This window comes from Herpailurus yagouaroundi, unplaced genomic scaffold (genome assembly GCF_014898765.1).
Source record: "Herpailurus yagouaroundi ecotype Mexico unplaced genomic scaffold, PumYag 163, whole genome shotgun sequence".
NCBI classification, from domain to species: Eukaryota; Metazoa; Chordata; class Mammalia; order Carnivora; family Felidae; genus Herpailurus; species Herpailurus yagouaroundi.
Genome location: NW_024412404.1, coordinates 24493545 through 24519758, shown reverse-complemented (window position 1 = coordinate 24519758; position 26214 = coordinate 24493545). Strand labels below are relative to the sequence as shown.

At 42.8% G+C, this 26214-nt stretch overlaps 1 protein-coding gene across 6 annotated transcripts in view; it reads left to right on the top strand.

Annotated features, from left to right (window-relative positions):
* Window positions 1-26214, top strand: part of GRID1 (glutamate ionotropic receptor delta type subunit 1) — a 695423-nt gene that overhangs the window by 644509 nt on the left and 24700 nt on the right. For all 6 annotated transcript variants that reach the window (XM_040485619.1, XM_040485616.1, XM_040485615.1 and 3 more), the window contains one exon: window positions 7135-7330. In XM_040485619.1, coding sequence (XP_040341553.1) covers window positions 7135-7330 — 196 coding nt within the window. The remainder of the gene's footprint in view (window positions 1-7134; window positions 7331-26214) is intronic.

The following is a 26214-nucleotide window of genomic DNA, read 5'->3' as shown; positions in this document are numbered from 1 at the left end:
TTCTGGGTTAGGCTGGGCATTTTCATCTTGTTCTGGGGACTGAAGATACAACTATCAGAGCCCCTTGGAGCCTGCTTCTCATAGCCAGAAGGGCAGGTATTTGATGAGGTAGGAGAGGAGCCCCTCTCCTCGCAGTGGATCTGGACCATGCTGGGCAGTTGGCAGAGGGGGTGGACACGGAGGACAAGGACAGCACACAGTTAAGTTCCCAAGGCCCAGAGTTGTCACTTAGGTAGCAGAAGGATTTTTAATTTTTAAGGATTTGTGTTCTGTTTACAATGTAATTAAAAATGCAAATTTTATAGAAACACATTTGTAAAAAGTGGAAATCTCACAACTGTTCAGGGCTTATTCCCCCTGTGTTTATTCCTATATTTATTTACATTTATTAATGGTTACTTTTTACCAGAATGCAGATCGGCTGTATACAAATACATTTTTTTCCTAGCAGTTTAGTTTGGGCATCTTTTTATTTCCATAGCATTCAAAAACATGGAATATGGAAAGAAAGTGGTGTGGAGGGAAGGTTGGGGAGGGAGAGGAGTGTGGCTCTGCTGGGTACTCAGTACATGCTAGGCCCTCTGTGGCTGGCCCCAGGGCTCACGTTTGAAGAAGGGCTTTGTGGCCTCCTGTATCCTATAAGTTTGTGTCTTCCTGTCATGAGCTACACCACCCTCATCCTGATGGGTCATTAAATGTCCTCAGAGGGTTCCCCAGCTGGGATTCAGAACTGCAGTCACTCTCATGACTGACTGGATACAAAAGAGTGTGTGTGATGCCCCCGCCTCACCTTCCCCCAAGCTTCCATGATGGGCCCTGGCAAATGTTGAGGGTGCTGTTCCTGAGGAGAAGACAGATTTCCAGCCTGCCAGCCTCTGCTCTTGGAAGGCACAGCTTCTCCAGGTCTTGTCCCACCCACAAGGGCACCCTCAAAATGCTGGAGAAGTACATGCCCTCAGTGTGAACTCCAATGGCTAAAACACCCCCTACACCCTTGATCTAATCTCGTCCTCCATTATTTTCCATAATTCTTACTCTGCTTTATTAATCCTCATAGTACTTTTGATCACTGAATACATGACATTGGAAGTCTGCTGACTACGCCCCCACAGGCCACATCAGCAGCCTGCAAACTAACACTGTTTTTCTTTTTTGAAACATTTTTAAAGTGTCCTAAAACACACACACACACACACACACACACACACACACACACACACAAAACCAAGGGATATGTGACAGATTGGTATGCGGCCCTTATTGCCCACATGTGTAAAATTTGTCCCTTTCCAGAAAGCGTGCTGACCCTGGTATTCCATCTGTTTTTGTTGTTGTTCATATGTTTGTTTCTGTCTCCCTACCTCTACCACATAAATGCCCCAGAAGCGGGAACTTGGTGTTGTTCATGCTGTATCCCTCACCTAGAGCAGTGCTCGACACAAGCAGATGCTTAGAAAAGGTGTTTTGGGATGAATCAATGGAAACATGAAGACACCTGTGAAGCCTTTCAGAGCCCAAGGTTGAGAGGCATCTCAGAGTATGTCAGCCTTCTTCCGAGGTCCTGTCCACCTTAACGGCCCCAGGTGTGGGGGAGGAGAGACCAGGAAAGGTGGCAAAGCCTCGGGTAGGAGAACACTGCATGAGAGAGGAACCAGAGAGACTGGAGGCACAGGGGGAAGCCCTGGTGAAGAGACTGAGGAGGGGCAGAGAAATGGTGGGGAGTTGAGAGCACTGGTCCTGCAAGCAGCCTGTGGAAACCCAGCCAGGCCATCCCAAATGACTCAGGTAGCGTCATCTCCTGTAGAGTCAGACAAAAGCAATAGAAAAAGGAGGCTGCTGGGATTATCGTCAAGGCATCTGTGGGCTTTAGTTCATGCAGCTTCACATTCGGATGAGCGTCCCCACCCTCCCATGCCTTTTGGGTCACTCCACTACTTTCTTTGCTTTTTTAAGGAAGAATAATAGGGCTTTGGGATTTAGATTTACCAGGCCTGTGATTATGGCAAGCCCACAGTTGTTAAAATTTGTTTTACATATACTGTATATTGATTCTGCTCCTGTTACAAGTGTATTTATCTCCATTGCTAACATAAATATTTCTGTAACATGCAAAGATGTATTTATAAATTCTGTATTATTGATTTTTTTCATGTGGCAAACACATTTATCTCTTTGTTAATGAAAACGTATCTAGGAAATAGTAAGATTGATTTATGGAGAAAGGTATGGGGAGGGAGGTGGTGCCAAGCTGGGTAGACTGTCCTTGGCCACAGCTGAAGGAGATGTTGTGGGACTTCCAGAAAGTGCGTGTGCATGTTTATTTGGAGGAAACTGCTCTCAGAGACAAAGGATGTTTGCAAAGGCTTTCTGCAAGGCAGTCTGGTGTGTTTGTAGGAGTCAGCTATGCTTTCAGCTAGGGGAGACTCCCAAAATTAGCATCCGGGCCAGGAGATATAGAGAAGCATCTCCCATTGGTCTCAAACTCAGTTTCCATAGGGCACAACTGAGTGAAAGATACGGGCTCAAAAGTAGGCTTGGAGGAAAGGCTAAGCCTTGCCATGGAAGGATTCCAACACTACAGGTTGTTAAAAGATGAAAAAGTAAGGAGATAGGCAGTAGACTACAGGAAGCCAGGGTCAGCTGCAGAATGTGCATGCTTGCAATGTGACACTTCATTAGTGAATGCAAACCCAGACAGGGCAGCCTGGGGAAGATTCTTTTAAAGACTTCCTTCCATAATACAGGCAATGGTGTTATAAAAGCATATGGTGTCACGTGGTAGCTACACTTGTGGTGAGCATAGCCTAATGCATAGGGTTTTTGAATCACTATGTCATACACCTGAAACTAATGTAACATTGTGCGTCAACTATACTTCAATAAAAATAAATAAATAAAGACATCCCGCCCCAGAAGCTTCCCTCACCCAGGCACTTACTAATTTCTCAGGAAAAACCTTGCTAGGCAGTTCCCATCATGGTTCACAAAAACAAGGGTCCATATGGCCTGCCAAAGGAGTTTTGGTGTCTCCATGCTTACTCTGGATTCAGAATTCCTCAGGTTGTCACTCTAGGCATCCTGGGTACCTAAAATGTGTACTGTTCACAAGGCAACCCATTGGATGCTGATAAAGAGGCATTTGCATGTACCTTGGCAATAACATGGAAGCAAGAAACTCGACCACAGTCCTCTTACTAGGAAGGCAAATGGGCAGATGCCAAGACAGGCTTCGATCTCATGAACCTAGAAAAGTCTAAAAAAGCTGCCTGTCCTCGGTTGCTTCCATCCAGGTGTGACCATCCCAGTCCCAACCCTGATTAGTCCTTTATACTGTTCTCTGTTTTGACCATTTGAACTGCTTATTGACAGCCTAACAGAAGGGCCACCATTTTTAAACATTGACCATGCACCAGACCTATGTCTGTGATCCTTAATCTTCACCAAATTTGTGAGAAAAGTATGAGTGAATAAAACTAGGGTCTCAGTAGGTGATTCTGAAACCTGCACATGCACCACACTCACCTGGAGGGCTGCAAAAGTATATAGATTGCTGAGTACCACCCCTAAGTTTCTGATTCAGTAGTACTGGGGTAGGCCCAAGAACTTGCATTTCTTCAAGGGCCCTGGGTGATGCTGATGCTGTGACTCTGAGGACCATTCTTCGAGAACTACTGGTCTACCTCAAACAGCTAAGGTATCCACAGGCAGGATTCACACCCATATCTGTATGATTCCAACACTGCATTGTGTTAGCTGATATGAATTGCCCCATGGTGTGTGTTCCAGATGGACCACCAGGGCCTTCTCCAGTCATATCTTGTCTTAATGGAACACCTTACCCCTTGATTCTCCATCTAGCTACCTCTACCCATCTTTCATGGCTCAGTTAACATTTTCTCTTCTACGAAGCCTTTCCTTAGCTCTGGCCATAGCCAGCTGCATCTCCCCTTTGCTTCCAGGGTCCCCCATGCAGAGCTCTATGTCAGCCCTCTCATGTTGTTTAGTGACTACTGTTTTACTCCTCTGACCATTCTCCCATCCCTCACTGTGAACCCCATGAGGATGCCTGCCATTCATTCCTTGCTGTGTGTGCCACGGTGCCTTACCAAGTGGCTATTCAGCAGCTGTTGGTGGGACATCTGCTTGAATGACTCTAACCAGTTGTCAGCATGCATGACTGAGGTTTATAGAGATAGCACCAGTGATGGGCAGATCTTCATCTCTCTGTGTTGAGGGTGCAGGGACACTTTCTAGAAGTCATTGCTGAAGAGACTACTTTGAGAAACATGATAATTAAGTGTGTTAGTGATGCCTTCTCCCAGCTAAGCATCCCTTGCTTATTCAGATGGGTGTGCTATCTGATGTGCACATCTGTCTTTCCCTGACTGCCAGTGTTGGCTTGGAGCCTGGTTGGCCCATTGCTCCTATTCTCTTTCATTCCTCCCCCTTTCAAAACTGATGAGAGGATGAGTGCCCCAAGGAAATAACGGCTTTGGTGTATGAAGAGTGGAGTCCTCCTGCCTAAACCTCTGAATGTTTTGATAGTGTTATTTACACAGAAGTATGGTGGAAGTACCTACTGTGTGCTGGGCATGTTAGTGAGCTTGGAAACTTTCCTTGAAAGAGCGTGTGTGCATCTGAGATAGGAGAGATCCCTCTGCATGGACTCATGGCTATGAAAGATGATATATGGAGGCCATGGGGCTGAGCCATGAGGCTGGCACAGCAAAAGGAGGTGGTGTTTGGGGGCGGGAGCAGTGAGGTCTACTGGGACAGAAATGGACATGAAGCCATAAACATTTGGGCTGCCTACTTGTCATCCAGAGATGATCCCCGAGCCTCTGGCCAGGGGCACCGTCATGAATAAATAGTAAGAGGCGAGAGGAAATCTCCATTTCAAATGTGGGGATGGAACAGTAGTGCTGAGCTCCTTGGCAGTTACGCATTCATTCCATACTCATGGAAACTGCAGTAATTTAGAGCAGTTCAGTATTTAGACTCAACTGTGTAATTCATCTTGATGTTTCCCATTCATCAAAGCCTTGTGTTTGTTTGTATTACCATGAGAAAAATAAAAAACGTGGGAAAAAAGATCCCCCCTTCCTTTCATTACAGGCAAATTACGACAGAGTTACAACCCTTGGGGCCCTTCAAGCAAAGGAACATCTTGCTTCAATTAGATATAAATAATGAACAATAATTAGAAAGATTTCTTCATCGAATTTGTTATTTTGTGTTTCCTTTCATCTGTAATGTATTGAAACAAACACTGAGCTCTGTTTCTGGGTCATGTAGCAGGGCCTAAAGGAACTCCATGGAGTGCATCTCCAAAGCAGGAAGAAGCACCCATTTTTGGCTCCTCTGTGTGCATGTTGTGAAGACTGGTGTCAGCCCTGGATCCAGTGCCATGGATGTAAAAAGGAGGCTGCCTCAGCTCTAGTCCTCCAGATTCCTATAGTCTGCCATGCAGAATAATTGCTACTAGTTACCGGCCACTCAGTTTGCGTCAGGCGCTGCTTTACAAGCTAAACACACATTATTTCACTTAGTCTTAACAGTAGCCCTCTGCCACAAGCTCTACTTCTAGCCCTGTTTTAAGTGTTTTGGAAACTGAGGCACAGAGAGTGTAGCTAACCTGCCAGTCCTGCAGTATCAGTGCTGGTGGAGCCAGGAGGTAAGGCAGGTGGTTGGACTCCAGAGATGTTGCTTCCTCTCACTCTGGGATGCTGTTCTCTCAAATCACAGTGATTTTATGCAGCCATAGAAACTGTACAAGGTATAGAGATGGCACAGGGAGGTGATGGCTTCACATGGGGAAGGGAGGCACCCAGATCTTCAGGGTGTCTGCAGAAGAATATCTGGTGGATGAGTGAGATAAATGGGTTCCAGGCTGAGGAAGCACCATGGTCTGGTGCCATAGATGGGGACTGTGTGGGATTTCTCATTTCAGCATTGGCTGTGGAGTTGCATGGAGGCAGGGGCAGCAGCTGGAGATGAGACCAGAAGATGGAGGGTTGGGTAGATCAGGTCGAGAAGATAGGATCTCCTCGTGGAAACGGTGACTCATGGAGAAGTGGGGATGATGATCCTTGTTGTTACAAAGCAAAAACAGATTTCCAGAAGAGAAATAAAGAGTGATTTAGTTGGAGCCTGGAGAGAGAGGCTGGCTCACCACAAAGCATTTGGGGATTTTTTTTGCCAGTTTATTCTATATGTGGCATTCTCTCAACACACTGAACCAGGTGATGCTCACTTAAGGCAAGTGAGAGCTTCATGCCAATTGGTCCTTCCTGGTCTGACTATTTTCCTACCCCCAAGAAAGCCTCTCCTTGACCCTAGCTCAGACATCTGCTGGTGGGCCTTCCCGATGCACTCCCCGCCTCCAACATGCACCTGACTTGAACTACCTGCTTCTCCTTCATGTACAATAAACCCAAGGCTCTTGGAAATGCTTTGATTTATCTCCACCATCTTTCAATAATACTTAGCACCTAAAAAATCAAGAGAATTCATATAAAAATCCAGTTTTCTTTCTTTATTAGAAGGCAAACTGAGTGGTAATGCTCAAAGTGCAACAAGGGGTGGAACCCTGGAAGAGCCACAAGTTTTGGAGGGGACATGCATATTCACTGGCACCACCTGAGTGTGTGCCTCTGCCCACACCAGTTCTAAGTGTCAGGGACTAGTCATCATCATCCATGTTGCCAACATGTATTTCCTTCCTGTGCCGTAGACATTGGAGTTGGAGACCTTTAGTATCCAGCCTCCCATGTTGCCCTGTCTCCTCTATTGTGATTGTCTGTCTATATATTTCTCTGGCTAGACTAGACACTCCTTGAGGGCAGGGATGATGTCTTATTCATCCTTTTGTCCCTTGATCTCAGCACAGGACCTGGTTTTAGGTATTCAATAACCTTACTGAATTAATCTACACTGAAGAAACATAACTGTGGTAGAATTAGGCCCTGATAAGTCATGCTCTGGGCTGAGGAACTCGAGCTATTTGAAGTTGAAAGTGATGAATGTGGATAGTGGGCCACAGCTGGTCTCGGTCTTCAGGAGGACTTTACAGCCCATTTATATCCCTGCAGTGTGCAACATGTACACATGCCTCACTGCCTTTTTGCATTTCAGGACATTCCAGGACCTCTCCAAACAAGTTGATATGTCTTACGGTACTGTCCGGGATTCTGCTGTGTATGAGTACTTCCGAGCCAAGGGCACCAACCCCCTGGAACAAGACAGCACATTTGCTGAACTCTGGAGGACCATCAGCAAGAACGGAGGGGCTGACAACTGTGTGTCCAGTCCTTCGGAAGGCATCAGGAAGGTAGGTGAGAGCTAGCCACCTAGCCACATGTGTGCTATGACTGGCTGTGGGCACCATTGTCTCCAAGGTAGGAGACACCTTCTCAGAGCAACTCCTTTGAGTAGCCCTGTCATCTACAGGGTGATTCATCTTCAGCCAGTTTGATAGAAATTTCTCACAGGCATCTGAGTGTCCATAGGAGATGCACACATTCTTTAGGTAGATGCCCATTCTTGGCAACAGAAGCAAAGGGGCTGCTCATTAAGTATATTCTAAGTTTCCAAAGGGTCAGTGAAGAGCAGGCAGAGTAAGCCCCCACATATGGACCTCCTTCCTCATGGGCCCATAGGATGGTAGCCCTGAGGAGCCTGCCCATCCCAAGCGAGAATACTCAGCAAAAGCAGAAGCTGAGGACCAGTTAAGAGGTGGAGGGACTGAAGGGACAAGGTTGAGGAGAGGGTGAGCACACTGTGGGCAGCCGGGGGTTAGAAAGGGGAAGACCACACCTAAGGGGCAGAAGGCCCAGAGCAAGGGCTGGCCAGTTGGGCCTGTCTGTGGAACTGTGCTTTGGAAAAGAAGTGTTCTTAGGGGATCGTGGTGAGGACAGCAAACCTAGGATGGAGGCCATAGTGGGGGAAACTGACAGAGAGCAGGGAGCGAGGAAGCCAGGGCCAGAGAGAAGAAGGACATAGTAGCAACCGTCATTCTTCGGCAGTGGGTTAGACTCTGCTCATTTATTTCATTTAATTGCCCACAATGGCCTGAATTAATCATTGTTATCCCATTGTACAAGTGAGGATCAGAGATGTGGGGTCACACTCCTAGTTAGGTCCTGATGCCTGGGGTTCCAAGCTGTGTTTGGCATTTACCCACTGTATGCTGCAAAGCCCCTAGGGGTCAGTGAGGAGGAAGATGGTAGGATGAAGGCAGGTGTCCTCTAAGGATGCTACTGGTGGTAGTGTCCTGCTATCCAGTGACCCTCACATGCGGTGCCTACTGTCCCGGAGGTCCCTAGTGAATGGTGTAAGAAAGACGTGCACCTGTGGCCAGGACTCCTGCCTCTGAGCAGACGGGCATTCCACCCTGCCTCAACATCTCCTCTTCTCCCTTCTGTTCTCACAGAGCAGTTAGCTCATGATGGCTTCTCCTTGTCATTTAGCCACGTGAAACAGTAGAAGGCGTCTGGGCTCTTAAGCCTGACACACTTGGGTGTGAATGCCAGCTCTGTACTAACCAACTATGTGAAGTGGAGCACACTGCTCTTCCTGTCTGGAACCTCTCAGAGTTGAGAGAGGCCCTTTGGAGGTCTCCTTAGAAAGGTAAAATATTCAGGGGTGCCTGGGTGGCTCAGTCAGTTAAGCATCTAACTTCGGCTCAGGTCATGATCTCACGTTTGTGAGCTCGAGCCCCACGTCGGGCTCTGTGCTGACAGCTCGGAGCCTGGAGCCTGCTTCGGATTCTGTGTCTCCCTTTCTCTCTGCTCCTCCCCCACTTATGCTCTGTCTCTCTCTCCTTCAAAAATAAATAAAAACATTTAAAAAAATTTTTAAAAAGGTAAAATTTTCAAAATTGTATGTTATGGTAAATTTTGAATGTTTACGTTGAACCAAGTGATACCTTAACAAAAATAATAGGCTGCAATGTAAATATGCTATCCCCATGCTTACAAGATTTATTAAAATCTCTTTGTTTTTAGTGATTTACAAAGGATGGCACTCTAACCTCGAGCTGCCAGGTCTTCCTTCATCCCTAATAAGTGACTCTCTGTGGTTGTAGGTGACCTCATTTGGAAGTAATGAATACAAAGTTGACTTAAGGCTTTTTATGAATGTAGGCCTGGGCCAAATGGCCTTTGAGTTTCCGCTCTCTGCTTTCTTTGTCTCTCATAGACAGCCAATACTCCCATCCATATAGCATTTTTATGAAGATTCATTGCAACAGTGCTACAAAAAGTACTTCTTAGAAAAGATGGCTACTTTTGACTTTATTAAACTTCCATTTGTCATAAGACACTTTAAAGAAAATAAAAAGACAAGTCGCACACTGGGAGAGGATATTTACAACGTGTTATCACCAATGTAGGATTAATATCAAGATGAGAGGAAGAACTTTTATAAAAGTAAGAAAAATTCAAACAGTTTAACAGAAAAATGGGCATAAGACTTACACAGGCCTTTCACAGAAGAGGGAATGCATATGGCCAGTAATTATAGGAGGAGATATTCAAAATCATTAGTGGTCTAGGATATGCAAATCAAGAACATAAAGGTATATCATTTTACACCAATTAGACCTGTATAAAATGAGAGGTGGTGGAGAGGACGGGAGTAACAGGTGGTTAATTGCTGGTGGGAGTGTACCCAGTACAACCACTTTGGAAATGAGTTTGTTATTCTCTTATAAAACAGAACATCCACATACCCTATGACCCAGTGATACCACGCCTGTGTATCTACCCAAAGGAAACTCCTGCATGCACTTCAGAAGTGAGAAAGGTCAGGGTAGCATTGCTTATAGTCAGAACCCTGGAAACCATCCAAATGAGCTTTACCAAGATAAAAAAAAAATATATGACCTGCAATGAAATGAATGGACTACAGCTTCATGTAATAGCATGGATGAATCTTAGCAGAATAACATTGAGTCAGAAAAAGCGTTCAAGGCAGTTTCATATGGATCAATGAATAGAAAACAACATACGACTTAATACCCATGTAAAATGTATAAAACACACGCATACACACATCGAAAGTAATGATAAAATACAGAATTCATGATAGTGGTTCATATAGATGCAAGAGGCAGAGCAACAGGGAGGAGAAAAGCAAATGGTTGAATCGCAAGTCAAGGTCAGCGTTAGCTTTAGATTCACGGGGTTTTTTAATTTTTTTTTCATTTCTCATTATAATAAATAACTAATGAGTTAATTAAAAAAGGGGTCATTCCTGGGCAAAAGGATGGGTGTCCTGACCCAAGGGTTCAGGTGATTAATCCTAGTTTGTGCACCTCCCTTCCCTTCCAAATGAGTGAGTCCTGACCAAGCCAGGGAAAGTTTGGCTCCCACAGATGTCAGGCCCTTTTGTCTCTGCAAGCCTCCAAACCTGTCTAGTATTGTTCCCGGTGTGCCATAAGACAGCAAACACCACCATAGAGCCCTCTGGACGGTGATAAATCTGGAGATGGGTCATCAGGGAAATAGTTACTTGTCATCCTACTTACCCCTAGCCCATTGCTGGCACTTTGGAAATCATTCACCCTCTGGTAATATTTAGGGTCTTACCTCATGAATAAAACAATGTAAAAAAATGTGAGTAGTGGAAGATGCAAATAAAGGATTCCTTATAAATGCCTATAGCTTCGTGGCACAGAATCTAATCTTTTTCCAGTACATAGGATGTGTTACTTTTATGACACCTTCATTTTATAAACCCCAAACCAGCTTTGGGGTCACAAATCTCTCTCTTGCATTTGGATCTTTAAGAAAAAACTGAACTGCCAGCACTAGACAAATGTTAAGGGTTTTATAACTAGTGTCATAAAAGTAAGTTTATGGTATTGTCAGAAAATGGAGTGTGCTGCATTTTTTGCTGGAAGGAGAGCTCAGATTTGCTCTCAGGTCCTCTTCATGTGCCTGTTTGGGGGGCTCCTGCACCTAAATGCTTGTCTGAAACTCTTCCCATCTCTTGCCCCTATGGAGCTGCCCCTCAAGCCCCACCCCACCCCCACCCCCCAACCCCAGGCTACAGCTTTGGAAACCTTGTGAATCCCACCCACCTGCTGCAGACCAGGCTGGGGATGACCATGCCCCAAGTGAGGTTCATGTCCTGAATTCAGGAGCTATAAGGAGAAATCCAGCCAAAGAGAGCCTGCTTCTGTGTAGCACAGGCAGCCTGGTAAAGGTGAGGAGGGGATACCCCCAAGGGACATTGCCAGAAACTTCTTAAGCAAAGGGAGGATGACCTCACTTGTAATTTCCAGTTACTCTTTGGTGGCTCTGGCTCCATTTCTGGAGAGTACTTGGTAGTGGAGTGATGTCTAATTGCTACTAAAGTCAAGGAGCTTGGTGTGGAGGGTAACCTCAGAGAGCTGCGATTATTTTTTCCTTGGGAATGCTGCAGATTTTAATGACTTGAAACCAATTTAGGTGGGAAATTGCTTAGCAAGAGGTGATTACTTTTCCACAGTATCAGAACCAAGGAAAGGGATTATGTCATGGTTGACCCACCTCTGTGACCCTTTCCTTCATGCTGGTGGCCACTCAGACAAGGAGGGGCAGCCCTTTCCAGGCCCTGGTGGAGAGAACAGGAAGGAATTTGTAAGGGGAAGGAAGTTTTATTTATTTACTAAGAACCCACAGCATACAGTTTTTATAACAGACCTGCCTGGCACCCAGTAAGTCTCAATAAATACTGGGTTGTCCCTAAATGAGTCATCTGTTTACTGTTTGAGCAGAGACACATAAATCTGAAATCTATTGGTGCCATCAGTACCATCAGTTGGTTACCCTCCATGGACTTCTCGATGGGAGAGGTAAGGAAAATAACTCCAGGGTCCCTTTCAGGCTTGTCCCTTAATAGCCTTCTCTTAGGAAAGCAACCCTGCTGGTCCTCAAGAGGAAAGAAGCTGCCTTCATTTTTCTCAGCCACCTGCTCCTGTCAGACCTGAGCAAAGAGTAGACCAGATGTCAGCAACATTACAGTCCATGGGCTAAATCTTGCCCACTGCCTATTTTTGTAAATGAAGTTTTATTGGGACACAGACACGTTCTTTCATTTACAAACTATCTGTGGTGTCTTTCCTACTACTTCAACAGAGTTGAGTAGTTGTAACAGAGACCATATCGTCTCCAAAGCCTAAAATAGATATGATGTGGTCCTTTACAGAACAGGTTTGAGGACCCCTGGTCTAGAGTAACAGGTGTGCCAGGGATACCACCCCTAGGTCTATGTCTTCTAAAAGCACATACACATATCCAGGTACCCATTATCTGGCTCTATATCATCTAAGAGTGCATGAGCACAGCAAGTAAGGAGACCATCTGTTAGCTGTCCATCATCTAACAGCCCATAGGCACATGCGGTAACACATCACCTAGCTCTAGGCCACCCAGGTGCGCGTAGGCATATCTAGTAATATATCCTCTTATCTCTATACCATCTAGTGGTGTGTCGTCTGCCTACACACTGTCCTTTCTTGTCCTCTTCAGGTCTAACTCTGGTGGCCCAGGGACTTCTCCCTCACTCCACCAGGACCCAGCTCTGCTCTTGGCCTGGCCTAATCTCCCCGGAAATCTGTTGAGCAGTCTCTGTGTTTCAGGCACTGTGCCAGAGGATCTACATATACTATTCTTCTCGTCATAAACAGAACTTGATTATCATTATCTACATCGTGTAGAAATGGGACCTGAGGGATCCCCCTCACAGAGGGATGAAGTGGCTTGCTCAAAGTCACACGGACCTGAGTAAGCCATGGCACAATCCAAGCAAAGACTCACTCCAACCTTGCCTCTTCCCATGGGGTGACCTTCCCATTTCTGTATCTCAGTGTGTCTCTTCCCCTTGCATACTCTTTACTCATGCTTTTATTTCCCTTCCTCTTTTACACTAAAGTAACAAGACGTTTACCTGACATTCATTTTTAAAAGCCTTACTGTCCTTCCAAGCCCTAGCAAAGGTTTTCTAAGTATCTGGATTTATCTTTTGATTTCCAAACTACTAAGAATATCAATTAGAGAAATTTTGAGATGCAGAATTGGGCTAACAAGTGGTTCAAATTTATATGGTAATAACTTTGTCACAAGAAATCAGACTTGAATGTTGTTAGTGGATTTTTTTTTCCTTTAGTTTGATCAACACTATCAAGTAACATCCAGCATAACCCAATTTCGGTGCAGAGCCAGGGCTGACCTGGACTGTCAATTTATTAAGCCTTTCCATAAATCAGACCTAATATTTAATAACACTGTCGAATAGAATACAGTGTTTATGGTTCAAATGTCAATCTTCACTGCTCATCGAGCTCTTTGAATAGATAGACAAGTAGCTTGTTTCAGACCCTGTGGCTAGAGATAGTATTTTTCAGAGGGAAGTAGCTTTTGAGTCCAGCAGTTGTAACAGAAGGTGGTTTTTTCCACTCAGTAAATATCGTTGAGGTCATAAAGTGTGAATGCAAATTCAGGAAGAAAACAGGCCCACAAATCTTATTTATTTCCATGCTGATCTAATGCTTACCCTGGACCAGATTGGGTATCACCCATCAGCACCTGAATCGTATCCCTTCCCCTTGCTCACTGCTCTATGACAAGGGCTGCTCCCATTGCACGTACTCCCTGCTCAATGTCAGGGACTGTACCCCATGGAAGAAAAGGACAGGGTCTGAGACCATACCCTGTGACAGGAAAGTCCTTCTTGAGGTCTCCAGAAAGACTGCAGCATTCCAGGGGAGGTCAAGGAACTTTGGTGGCCCACGGTGCTCTTCACTTGGAGGGAGCAAAGTGAGGAAGCATCCTGGTTCCATGGCATGCTGGAAGTTCCTACTGAGGAGGGGAAAGAAGCTTCTAAGGAATGATACTCCTTTTTTTTGGGAGATGCTAGGTGCAGTGATCAGGAAGTTTTGGTCAAGTTGATGAAAGGAACTCTCGATGCAGGTCTGACTCCTGGTAAAGGGATTGGTACAAACTAGGTAGCCCTGTGTAATGAAAGGAACAACATACTCTCCGCAGCAGCCATGGGTCTTATAGGCATACTCTAAGACACATATTTTGTTCTTTCTCTGCTTCTGAGTCAATGTAGATCAGGGATTCTTTATGCCTTTTCCTTCTGAGACACTCACACTGGATAACTATTCATCTCTATAGCTTTTATACTTGCTCAAAAGGCACTATATCCGTTTTTCAAGTTGGGTAGTCTCTTTATTCATTCATTTATTCACTTATTCATCCATTCAATAAATGTAGTTTGAATAGCTTCTGCCTAGAAGTTTGGAGAGGTGAATTTAAGTTCCACTTTTGACTTAATTGAATCTGTGGCTTGCCTTTGGTTAAGTGAATTCACCTCTCGGAGCTGTCTGTGAGACTGAGAAGAGCCTGCCCAGATTAGCTGTGAGCTTACCAATTCATACAGCAGAAAGTGTCTGTCATGGAAGCATAAGGTTGACATTCAGTAGACCTCAGCAAACTGTATGTTAGGAAAAGAAGATAATAAAAATACAAAGACAAATAGAATGTAGTCTTCTAACAAGACATACAGTAAAATGCAGACATGCTAAGTATTTGTTTCATGGGTTTAGACAATTGTATACAACCGTGTAATCACCACCCAAAAGAAGCTATAGAAACTCTCCATCACCTGGGGAAGTTTCCTCGTGTCACTTTCTGGATACTTCTCCCTACCCCCAGAAGCAACCACTTACAACTTTCTGGTAACACAGATTAGATTTACCTGTTCTTGTAATTTATATAAATAGAATAATATACAATGTGTGTATTTGTGTTCAGTTTCTTTCCGCAGTGAAGCAGCAGTGAGGTTTAACTGTGCAATTCCGGATACTTCTTTTCCTTTCTTCGTTTTGAATAGTATTCCATTGTATGAACAAACCTCATTGTATTTGTTCATCCTTCAGCTGACATACATTGCCAGTTTGAGGCTAATAGGAATGAGACTGTATGATCGTTTTTATACAGAGATTTTTGTAGAGAAATGTTTCCATCTTTCTTTACCAAATACAAAAGAGTAGAATTCCTGGATCATGGAGCAGGTGTGTGTTTACCTCTGTAAGGAACTGCCTAACCACCTCCAACGTGGTTATTCTATTTTCTACTCCCACTAGTAATACCTGACTTATATACTTGTAAGCTCCAGTGGCTGTACATCCTAACCAGCATTTAGTGTTGTAGCCTCTTTGACTGTAGACAATTTAGTAGGTGTGAAGGATGGTCTGAGGTAGTTCTGCTGCAGGCATCTGGCTGCAAGAATTTTCACTTCAAACATTTTGGCTGAATAACTAATTGGCCATCAGGCAATTTTGCCATAAAAGATAAAATAACCAGTTGACAGTCCGCTTTCATTTCTCCATTGAAAAATTTTCCATTTATATTATATAAATCTTAGATAGTCCTCATAATGATCTATATAAATCTCAGCTAGCCCTCAAAGTGGTCTATGCAGTAACACATAGAGATGGTGGTCTTAAAATAGAGGATGATGACAACTCTGTATGTTGACTTGATAGAAAGTAAAGTGATAAAACTTACTGGTAGTGTGAAATAAGAGAGTGGTAAAGCCAGATTGCACACTAGACTACACTAGAAAATGATGACAGATCAGTTAAAACAATGACAAAATTTAGTTACAAATGCATTATAGCATTGGCCTATCACATTTTCCATAGAAGTTTGGAGCATCTATCAGTGGACATGTGTCAATATGCCAAGAACAAACAACAGTGCAAAAGGCTCTCACAATGCAATGCAAAGCTCAGTTGCAAATATGCACCCTAGTTTTTGGAAAACTGGGATCTGTTTAATAATTTTATTTTTTTCATGTTTCATTGTGTGCTTTTTAATGCCCCTCTTTTCTTTTTCATTCTTTTATCTTTTATGGCAAAAGTGACTCATGACCAACTAGTTATGTGGCAGAAATGCTTGCAACAAAGATATCTATAGCAAAGATGCTTATGGCAAAAATGTGGACTTGGTGAAGGGTATCCCATCCTTTAATTGGCATTCTTATGGTGGCTAATGGTATCTGGCACTCTTTCACGTGCTTATTGGCCATCCACATAGCTTCTTTCAGGGAGTGTATGCTCAAGTCTTTGTCAATTTTTACTGGGCACTGCATCTTTTCATTATAGATTTAGATGAGTTTTCAATATATTCTAGATGTAAGTCCTTGATCAAATACTAAGGATCAAATATCAAGTTCCAGTCTGTAACTTACCCATTCATTTTTTAATGGTGTTTTTTAAGGAATAGGATTTTTTAAAAATGTTTATTTATTTATTTATTTTGAGGGGAGCAGAGAGAGAGAGGGAGAGAGAGAAAATCCCAAGTAGTCCCCATGCTCAGCATGGAGCCTGATGCAGGGCTCTATCTTACAAACCATGAGATCATGACCTGAGCCAAAATCAAGAGTTGGATGCTTAACTGACTGAGCCACCCAGGCACCCCAAGGAATAGAATTTTAAAATTTTGATAAAACCCCATAGAGCAGGGCTTTTTGTTTCATGGTTTAATGCTTTTTGTTTCTAGTCTGAGAAAGTTTCCTACCTTAAAGTTGCATGTTTTCTTCTAGTTTTTACATTTATGTCATATATTTGTGTTTTACATTTATGTTGCATCTCAAGGTAGTTTTTTGTGTGTGGAATAAAGAAGTGGTCCAGGTCCACTTTTCCTCCCCATATATGCGTCCCATTGACCTACCATTTATTTAAAAGACAAAAACAAAGTGTGTGTTTACTTAACAAATAGATGTGTTAACTGAAAACCAACTGGCCATATATTTGTTGGCCTATTTCTGGATTCTTTATTCTGTTCCATTGATCTATATATCTATTCTTATGCTGATACAAAAATGTCTTGATTACACGGGGCGCCTGGGTGGCGCAGTCGGTTAAGCGTCCGACTTCAGCCAGGTCACGATCTCGCGGTCCGTGAGTTCGAGCCCCGCGTCGGGCTCTGGGCTGATGGCTCAGAGCCTGGAGCCTGTTTCCGATTCTGTGTCTCCCTCTCTCTCTCTGCCCCTCCCCTGTTCATGCTCTGTCTCTCTCTGTCCCAAAAATAAATAAACGTTAAAAAAAAAAAAATTTAAAAAAATGTCTTGATTACTTTATATCAAGTAGCTTTATATCGAGTAGCTTTATAATAATTCTAATAACTCCTTAAATCAGGTAGTATAAGTCCTGCAACCTTTTCTCTTACAAGAATATTCATAGGTCCTTTCCATTTCCACTTAAACTTTAGAATCATCTTGTCAAATTTCTTCAAAAATGCCTGAGATTTTGATAGCTATGGCACTGAATCTATAGATCATTTGGAGGAAAATTGATATCTTCACAATATTGGCTCCTCTAATCCACAAACATAGTTTTTCCTTTCAAAACACCAACTTTTGACTTTATTGAATTTTCTCTGTTGTTATGGTTTATTGACTTCAGTTTTTTTTAAGTTTTTTTTTCTTCTAATGGTGCCTGAGTGGCTCAGTCGGTTGAACGTCTGACTCTTGATTTTGGCTCAGGTCATGATCCCAGGGTTATAGGATCAAGCCCCACATTGGGCTCTGTGCTGAGCATGGAGCCTGCTTAAGATTCTCTCTCACTCCCCTTCGGCCCCTCCCCTGCTTGTGCTCTCTCCCTCTCTCTCTAAAATAAAAATTTTTTTAATTAAAAAAACTTTTTTTCCTCTGTTCACTTTGGTTTTAATTTGCTCTTACTTCTTTTTGCTTTTTAATGTTGAGACTTAGACCATTGAATTTTGCTCATTTTCTTTCCTAATACAAACATTTAGAACTATAAATTTGCCTCTGCTCACTGTTTTAGCTGCATCCCATGGTATTTATGTATATGCATTTTCATTTTCATTTTGCATTTTTTTTCATAATGCATTTCATAAATGCATTTCAAATGCATTTGCATTTCATTTTTCATAATGCATTTTCATTAAGCTCAAAATATGAAGTGTGAGACTTTAAGTATTTCTCTTTAAGGTATCCCTATTGAGTTCTGGAGGACAGCAAATGGCTGTGATTTAATGTGGGAAAGGCTATGGGGACAGAAAGCAGGGATGTATTCTGTTTAGTGAAGTTGAGGAAAGCTTCCTAAGGTAGTCCTGTTGTGAACACACATTTTGCAATCCAAACACCTCAATTCCTTTTCAGTTTTGACAATACAAGTGTGAGAACGTGAGAGAAAATTGGTTAGCAGAAAATTAAATACACGGAAAAAGAAGGAAAACCAGAGAGGCAAAAAAGACAGTTAAATGCCATGTAAACGAAGTGCATTTTTATTTCTACTGAATGTATAGTTTCCTTGTAGGAGAATGAAGGCAGTGGTGTTTTCCCTGCTGAACAGTTGCTGTCTAAAGAACCCCCTTCTGGGGTCTCAACCTTAGTCCTAACTGTCTTGGCCATGCAATATACCTGAGCCTTCTTCATTCACCTGCTTTAACTCTGTGGCCCAACCCAACTCCAAGTGCACTAAAGTTAAGTATCCTCCAATCCATGCCAACATTTAAAGTAATGAGGCTTTAAGAGGAAATCTTATATATAAATATACATTTATAATTTAAATGTAATATATCACCATTAAGAAAAGCTTAGAATGTTTTTAAAAATAAGCAGAAAAGAACCAACCAAACTTTTCTCATCACCTAAATAAGGCTCCAGGAATTCTTGTGTACATTTCTGTCTAGTCTTTTTTGAATCTGTACAAAAATTGTATATAATTATGATGTTTTAGAAAATATATTTTATCCTGTTTTTCTAATATTGTTATAAAACTTTATAAAAATTATTTTAGTGGCAAATTAATATTTCATCAAATAGATGTAAAATAACTTATTTAAACATTTTCTTCTTGATTGTCATTTGGGCCATTTCTAATTTTTTACAAATATAAATAACATTGTAATGAACACCTTCATGTAAAATGTTTTTTCAGTTACTACATTTATCCCTTCAGGTCAAATTCTCAAAAGTAAAATTACATTATTAAAAAAGGATATAAACATTGAAAGCTCTTGAAAAAAATATTGCTGAGTATTGCCAAAAGTAAAACTTTGAATTACATTCTTATATTTGGAATCAAAAGAATACTCAGGTTTCACATTTTTTCCCCATCAAATCCTTGTGGATTTGTCTTTGGTAGGAAGAATCTTTTTACAAATTGGTATTTTTCTATTTTTCTCATGTTCTCTATTGTGATTTTTTCCACTTTCTTTTTATACAGGTACATATGTATTTTTGCTTTATTTTGCTTTATTATCTCTGGGAAGTCAAATGAAGAAGAAATCATTTCCTTTTCAACTCATTCCCCCCACACACACCCTTGGTCCACATGAGGTATTGCCATCAATGATCCATATATTTTGGTAGGTTTGAGAAAATTAAGATCCTGTTTAGACTTAAGATCATGCTTAGACATCTACCTTTATTTAATAATCAGATTGATACACATATAAACCCCTTCCAAGATGTGTTATTTCTGCAACAATTTATTATTTGAAGTATTTTGTTTCTTATTCATTCATGCATTCATTCATTCATACATTAACTCATTTACTATTGCTGAGTTTGGTTAATATATAAAAGTGGGCTTGATACTTTCCTCCTAAAATTGAGTTAGAATTGATGTAAGGTCAAAATGAAGGCAAAGGCTTATTTTGCACATATGTTATTTATAAAATAAAAGAGGTTTTTTTCCTTTCTTACTTTATCCAGGGATTTCCTTCCTAACATTGGGTCTGGGGTCAATGTTAATCCAGAGATTAATATAACCATGATGGCTACCATTAGAGAGACTTAGGATGACTCAGGTGTGGTGTTAAGTTTCTGCCATGCTTTAGCTCACTTGTTCTTCAACACAACCTGTTTATTAATGAGAAAACTAAAGTTTGACGAGGGCAAGGCACTTCCTGAAAATCAGTCTTGAGTCAGTTTGGGACCCAGGATTTGAGCTCAGTATTTTTCTCACTCCAGCACCTGTATCATTATCTGTGGCATCTTGCAGAAATGGAAGGAGAAGCATGATCAGAGTAAAACTAGCTCCTGCCTTCCACTCACCTGGAAACCTGAGCACTTCCTGTCTCTCTCCCTTCCCTGGTACACCACCATGGTACTTGATGCTTGGAACATCATTCCCTTTCTTGGCTGGCCAGGCTGGTTCCTAGTTACTCCTCCAGCCTTAGCAGAAGCATTCACTCTTCCTGAGTCCCTAGCCCTCTACCCCACCCCCAGCTCCTCCTTCCTCCAGGCAGGGCCAGGGGCTTCCTGATCACATTGTGCATACTAGAGCACAGCTTCATCAGATGCCACCCCATCCTTAGTGCCCTGCTTTGTCATATCCCCCCCTAGACTCAGAGGCTCCTTAGAGTCAGGGCTGTCTCTTATTCATTCGTCTGTTCCCAGGGCCTAGAGCAGAGGTAGGCATAGCAGCAAAGCACATGGACATCCATAGCCTTTTATCCTTTTTAAATCAAACAAATGTTCGATGAGTAACAAATGAGAGTGTGCAGAAATGTAGGCATGTGCATCTTTCTTCAACATAAATGAGGAGGATTGCTGGTACCCAGTTGCAGAGAGGGCAGGAAGGGGGTGACGAGGGGCACAGAGGGCAGCGGGACTTAGCCAGTCTCCTGGAACAGGTTCCTATACAATTGACTAAGTTGGTCCCTTCATAACACCCTGCTGCTTAATTCTGTTTGATGATGATTGGTTTGGGATAATACAGTCCAAAGATCAAGGAAAGCCCCCAGTGTGCCTCCCTTATTAAATTACTTTGCTTTGGGTTTTGAGCATTGCCAAGCAAATCTTGTTATGAATTCTTCAATTACTTTCTTTTGCAGTTTTAATAATTTGGTAGGGTAAGCTCTGGAATCAAACCAATATCTGTGCCATCATGCTAACTTTGATTATTTTCAAGCTCCTCATTAGAGGGTGGGAGGATGTTCACTCCCCTTAAATCTGATTTTATTTTTCAGATTTGCTCTGCCCCGTAATTTGCTTTGTACCCAGGTCTGATGCACTTCACCTTCGTGCTGGCTGTAAATGTGGGCTGATTCCATTCTGTTTGTTCCGCTGAGTATTATTGTTCTGGGTTTTATGATTTAAGTTTTTTTTTACATTTTGAATTGTTTTGTTATTTGATTCCAAATCAAGAAGCGATTGCTAATGAAAACAATTTTGATTTATTGCATCAGCCAGATCATTGGCAATTTTTGTTTAGCTTATTTTTATTTCCGCTCTGTTGGTATAATATTGTTTGTGCAGAAACAAAGGGAGAAAGGGAGGAAAGAAAATAACAGTTATAAAGAAACTATTCCATGTGGCATGGTGCTTATGTACTCTGTCTTCACCATTGATGGCGTTTTGTGATATTTTCATTTTGCAAATGAGGAATGCAAAACACAAAAAAAGGTTAAACAGTTTGTCAAGAGATTATCAGACTCTTTCTACCATCCACAAGTTCATTTTTGTTACTACTGTTATTACCACATCATCCCTAGCATCATCAATAATATAAAACCTATTTGGGTAGAAGTAGTGGTTTCCCCTGGGATGGGTAGCTCTAATGAGGCATCTCTTTACCTTCCAATATAAAGGTATTAAGATTGGCTTTGAACCTGACATTTAAAAATTTTAGTGTGTGAGAGAGAAAGCATACACACACAAGCACAGAGATGGACAGAGAGAGAGTGATGAGGGGTAGATGACCTTAAATCAGGGACAGTAATGAGAGCAGTAAAAGCCCTGAAGATCATGCCTCTCAAGAATCAGATAAAGGAACCAGAAATGGTGTGGAGCCTGGTAAAGAAAACTCTGAGCTGTGAAATTGGCTATCTCTAGTATTTGAAGAATCCTCATATGGAAGAGGTCTTGGATTCATTCTGTACAGCCCATATCTCAGACCTCAGCTTAGTTATGCGAGAAGCGATGAGAAGTGATCACAGTGCTTTCTAGTAAGGGCTGGTTGTCCCTGGGCCATGTGGCAGGCTCCTATTCACCCAGTGGCCCCGCCAGTCCCCTCTGGTGGTGAATCTTTCTGATTCTTTGACTTTACAAAGCTGTACATCCTGCCAGGTAGAGCTCAGAGTTTGTTCTGTGAGAGATAGGACTCCATTTCAATCTTTTTGGTCAGAATGTGACCTCTTTCGTAGCTCCTCAAAGTGCTTTGAGACTATTGTGTGAGGTTTTTCTCTCAAGGCTGACATTTCAGCAAAGGCCATAAAGGAATACTTAAGCCGCAAATGGGGTTAGCAAATGAGACTCTTCAACATTAAACCCACAGAGATGGCCTCCCAACAGTTTCAGGGGTAGTCTTTAATATCAATTGTGATCACACACAATTTTACTACTTTTCTCTCCTTCTGGCACAGTCTGAGTTGCTAGTTCCCAACAACCTTTTATGGCTAAAGAAACAGAGAGGGGGGAAGTGGCCGCAGATGTCAAAGTCACCTTGGCCTCAGGGTGTGGTTTCATGGGTCTCGTTTGAACTTTGTCTCCAAGAAGTCAAGTCCTCAGTTAAAGCAGCATGAATGAGGCAAGGAGAGTGAGGGGCTTGAGTTAACAAAAACCGGGTTTGGTTCTTACATCCCTTTTGTGCCAGAGGCGAGACCTTCGCAAGATAATTCCCGGACAAAGTTACCTCCTCTGAAATACAAGATTAATACTCCTGGGTCTTCCCAGAGTTATCATAAAGATTAGAGGTGATGTAAGGGTTTGGCGCAGTGCCTTGTAGGGTGTCTTTTAACACTGTCATTCTCCAAGTGTGGTCCTTGGACCAGCAATGTCCGCATCATCTGGGACATGTTAGAAATGAAATCTTTGAGTCCTCCTTATACCCAGTAAATCAGAAGTTGAGAGAGGGAAGCAGGGTGGAGACTAGTTGTCTGTATTCTAACATTCCCTCCAGATGATTCTCATGCCCTCTTAAGTTTGAGAACGTGCACTTGAACAAGTGGTGCTTATTGTTATGATTGTTGCTTTACTAGTATTAATATTTGATTTAGACCTGGATCTTAGAAAGTGACTCTTAGCCAGAGGCCCAGGGATGCCTTTTGATAGGCATTCCTGCCTTTGTCCAGGAAGGTCAGCCTATGGAGGAGAGAACAGAATGGATAAGGGTGAAGGAGAAATCTGGAGGGGCGTTCAGGACATATCCAGCCCAGTTTGCTTTGATTCAAGACCCCAGGCTTCCCCATATCATTGCATTCATGCCTTCAGTTCTTCATTAGTCACTTTACACATATTTATTCAGCACCAACTGTATACCAGACATCATGCTAGGGCAATGAACAGGACACTCATGGCCATGGGGCTTACATTCCTTTGTGTGGGTGTGTGTGCGTGTGAACACATGCACTCATGCATGCGCAGGGAGTAGCTGCATGGCCCTATCCCTATGCTTCTTCAGAGAATGTTTGACCACATGGATGCCTGTCCTCTATGCTGCCTGAATTCATATATTCTTAAGTTGTTTCCCTTCCCCAGGATAACATTTTTCATTCTGTATTTTCTCTTTGTAATCTATTTTGTATCTAAGCAAACCAATTTACTCTTTCTTTTAGATCATTCTTAATCTTTCCCATGGAAGAACTCAGATTAGATTGTTGTTTATCATGGTCTTTGGACAATTTAAAGTTTTGACAAATCATTGAAAATCAATGTGTCCCTTTGCCCTGCTGGGAAGGTTGTTTATGGCCCCTGGTTTTGCTGATGGTGTGCAGTTTTAGACTTTGAGGAAGAAGCCATTGATTCTTCCAAGTTAGGACTTTTATCTTTCCTTTGTACTGAACCAGCTCCATCTCCCTTGGAGATGTGAGAAACCTCCTTCCACTAAGACAATACTTGATTCACTAAATAAGACTGTCTGTCCCAAAGTGTTAGAGGTGCAAAAAGGGAATGCAACCATAAAGCTTCCATAGAGTCAGGTGCTGGAGGCTGAACATCATTAACAAAAGCTTGGCAAGAATTTGGTAGCAGAAGAGAAAAAAAAAATCAGTATGATACCAGAGACAGCTCCTCAGGGGGCTCTGTGTGACTCTTTGGGGCTACTTAGATGTTGAACTTTTGATATGGGAGAGTGGAAGGCCATTTGCAGTCCAGGAGACCTGGAGAGACATTCAATCTCTGTCAATATCTGATTCTGTGGTCTTGGGCATAGTCCTTTTTGAGCCTTGATCCTCTTGGGAAATTGACACAGTCTGTGCTGTAGAAGTTTATTCTGAACTTTCTAAGAAGAGAATGTATGAGAAAGACCCAAGTAGAGCACTTTGCAGGAAGAAGATGTAAAACGTAACTTTCCTTTAGTGTTTATTTTCAATAGTCTTGGTCTCTCAACTCCATGACTTCTGCTCCTCCATTTAGTGCCCCAACCCGAGACCCTAGAGCCATTAATACTCTCCCCCTTTCTAGACCTGCTCTCAAGAGAGGGTCAGAAATTAATGGACACAAAGGTCTGTATTGTTGGATCTCTCAACTTGAGCACACATCAGCATCACCTAGAGAGATTATTAGATGGTTGAGCTCCACTCCCAGAGTCTCTTATTCAGTGGATCTGACATGAAGCCTGAGAATTTACATTTCTTATTAAGTTCTCCAGTGATGCTGATACTGCTGGTCCAGGGAACATACTCTGAGACCCACTGATCTACATCATACACTTTGAGGATGTTAAAGCAGGAGAAGACCTGAAAGACCATCTGGGCTCACCTTCCATATTTACAAATCAGTAGTGAGTCAGTAACCGGGCCAAGACTGTGACCCAGGCTAACAGTCTTTCTAATTTACCAGGCTGATGGGGGTCCAAGCTTTAAGCTATAAGGATGATGCTGATGATGATTATCATGATCATGAGGACAGTGTCTTATTGTTTGAGTTCCTTCTATGCATCAGACAATTTCCATGCTGTCTCCTCCTTTGATGAGCCTGTGTGGGCTTGCTATTTCTACCTTCTAGATGAGGTTATGTAGGCTCAGATTTCAGGTGACTGGCCAAGAACACTAGAGGAAGGCCTGATCTGCCCGTGTCCAGACCTTTGCTATCATTGACATACCAGGCCTTTCTCTTTATGAAATGGAACTAAAAATTCTATAAAGGAAGTTAAAGAATCAAAGAAAAGACAATATAAGAGTAAGGGCATTAGTGGCTTGAGGAATTACTTGCCGTTTTCTCTACCCCTTGGTGAGCTCCTTGCCACTGACTTTGTTACTCTAGGATACAAGAATACTAGGATGGGACAGGCAATCATTGCAGAAATCTTGCAGGCCTAATGCCTGGCCATCAGGAGCCATTTTCTGCTGCTGTAGCCTTATGACATTTCCCTTATCCCAGTCTTGTCCCTCGGGTAATGGGCAGCCTCACTGCGACCACCATGACAGACCTGCGTGTTTGCCCTCACACCTGCACTCATGTCCTCAGACACACACACACTCAGGACATCCCTGTACCAGATGGCCTTGCTGCCCCTTTGATTGTGTTATCTCATTGTCCAGCTCCATCCTGTTCACTCTGGTCTGAAGCCAGGAGCCAAATTGACTTTGTGCCCCGTGGACACTTCAGAAGAGCAGCCATTGCACTAACTGTGGGAGTGTTATATTGCCATTTCTCCCTCCCATGGAGCCTTCCCTGGTTTTCCTACTTTTCCTGTTCTGGGGGCTGGTCTAGGTAAATGGTCATTATCTCTCACTTCATGGGTGGCAGGTTTCCTTACAGCCACCTGAGATTAGCTTGTGAACACCTCTGAGAGTCCTGTTGATTGTCTGCCCTACATGTGCATGTCATTTTGGACGATCTGTCCATTGTTCTGAGAGACCAGGAGAGGTAGGCTCCTTACCTGCTGTTAGTCTGTTTATCTTAAACTCTTTGTGGTTCTCCAGGCACTTGATACCTGAGTTGACTTCTCTCCTGCTTCCCTGGGGTCTGTGGTACTTATGCACACACGCATGCACGCGCACACACACACACACACGCGCACACACACACACACACACATACATTTGCATATATTTATGTACTCATACTTACACACACCCATACACACACCACAGACTCCCACAGAGCATGTTGCTGACTTGGTCAAGGTGGAGGAATGGATGTGGGGGGTGGGGGGGTGGGAAGACAGATGTTCCCATAACAGCTGACAGATCGGTCTCCTGAATCAAGCTGGGGACTGCAGAAGGGAAGAGAGAGAGCTTG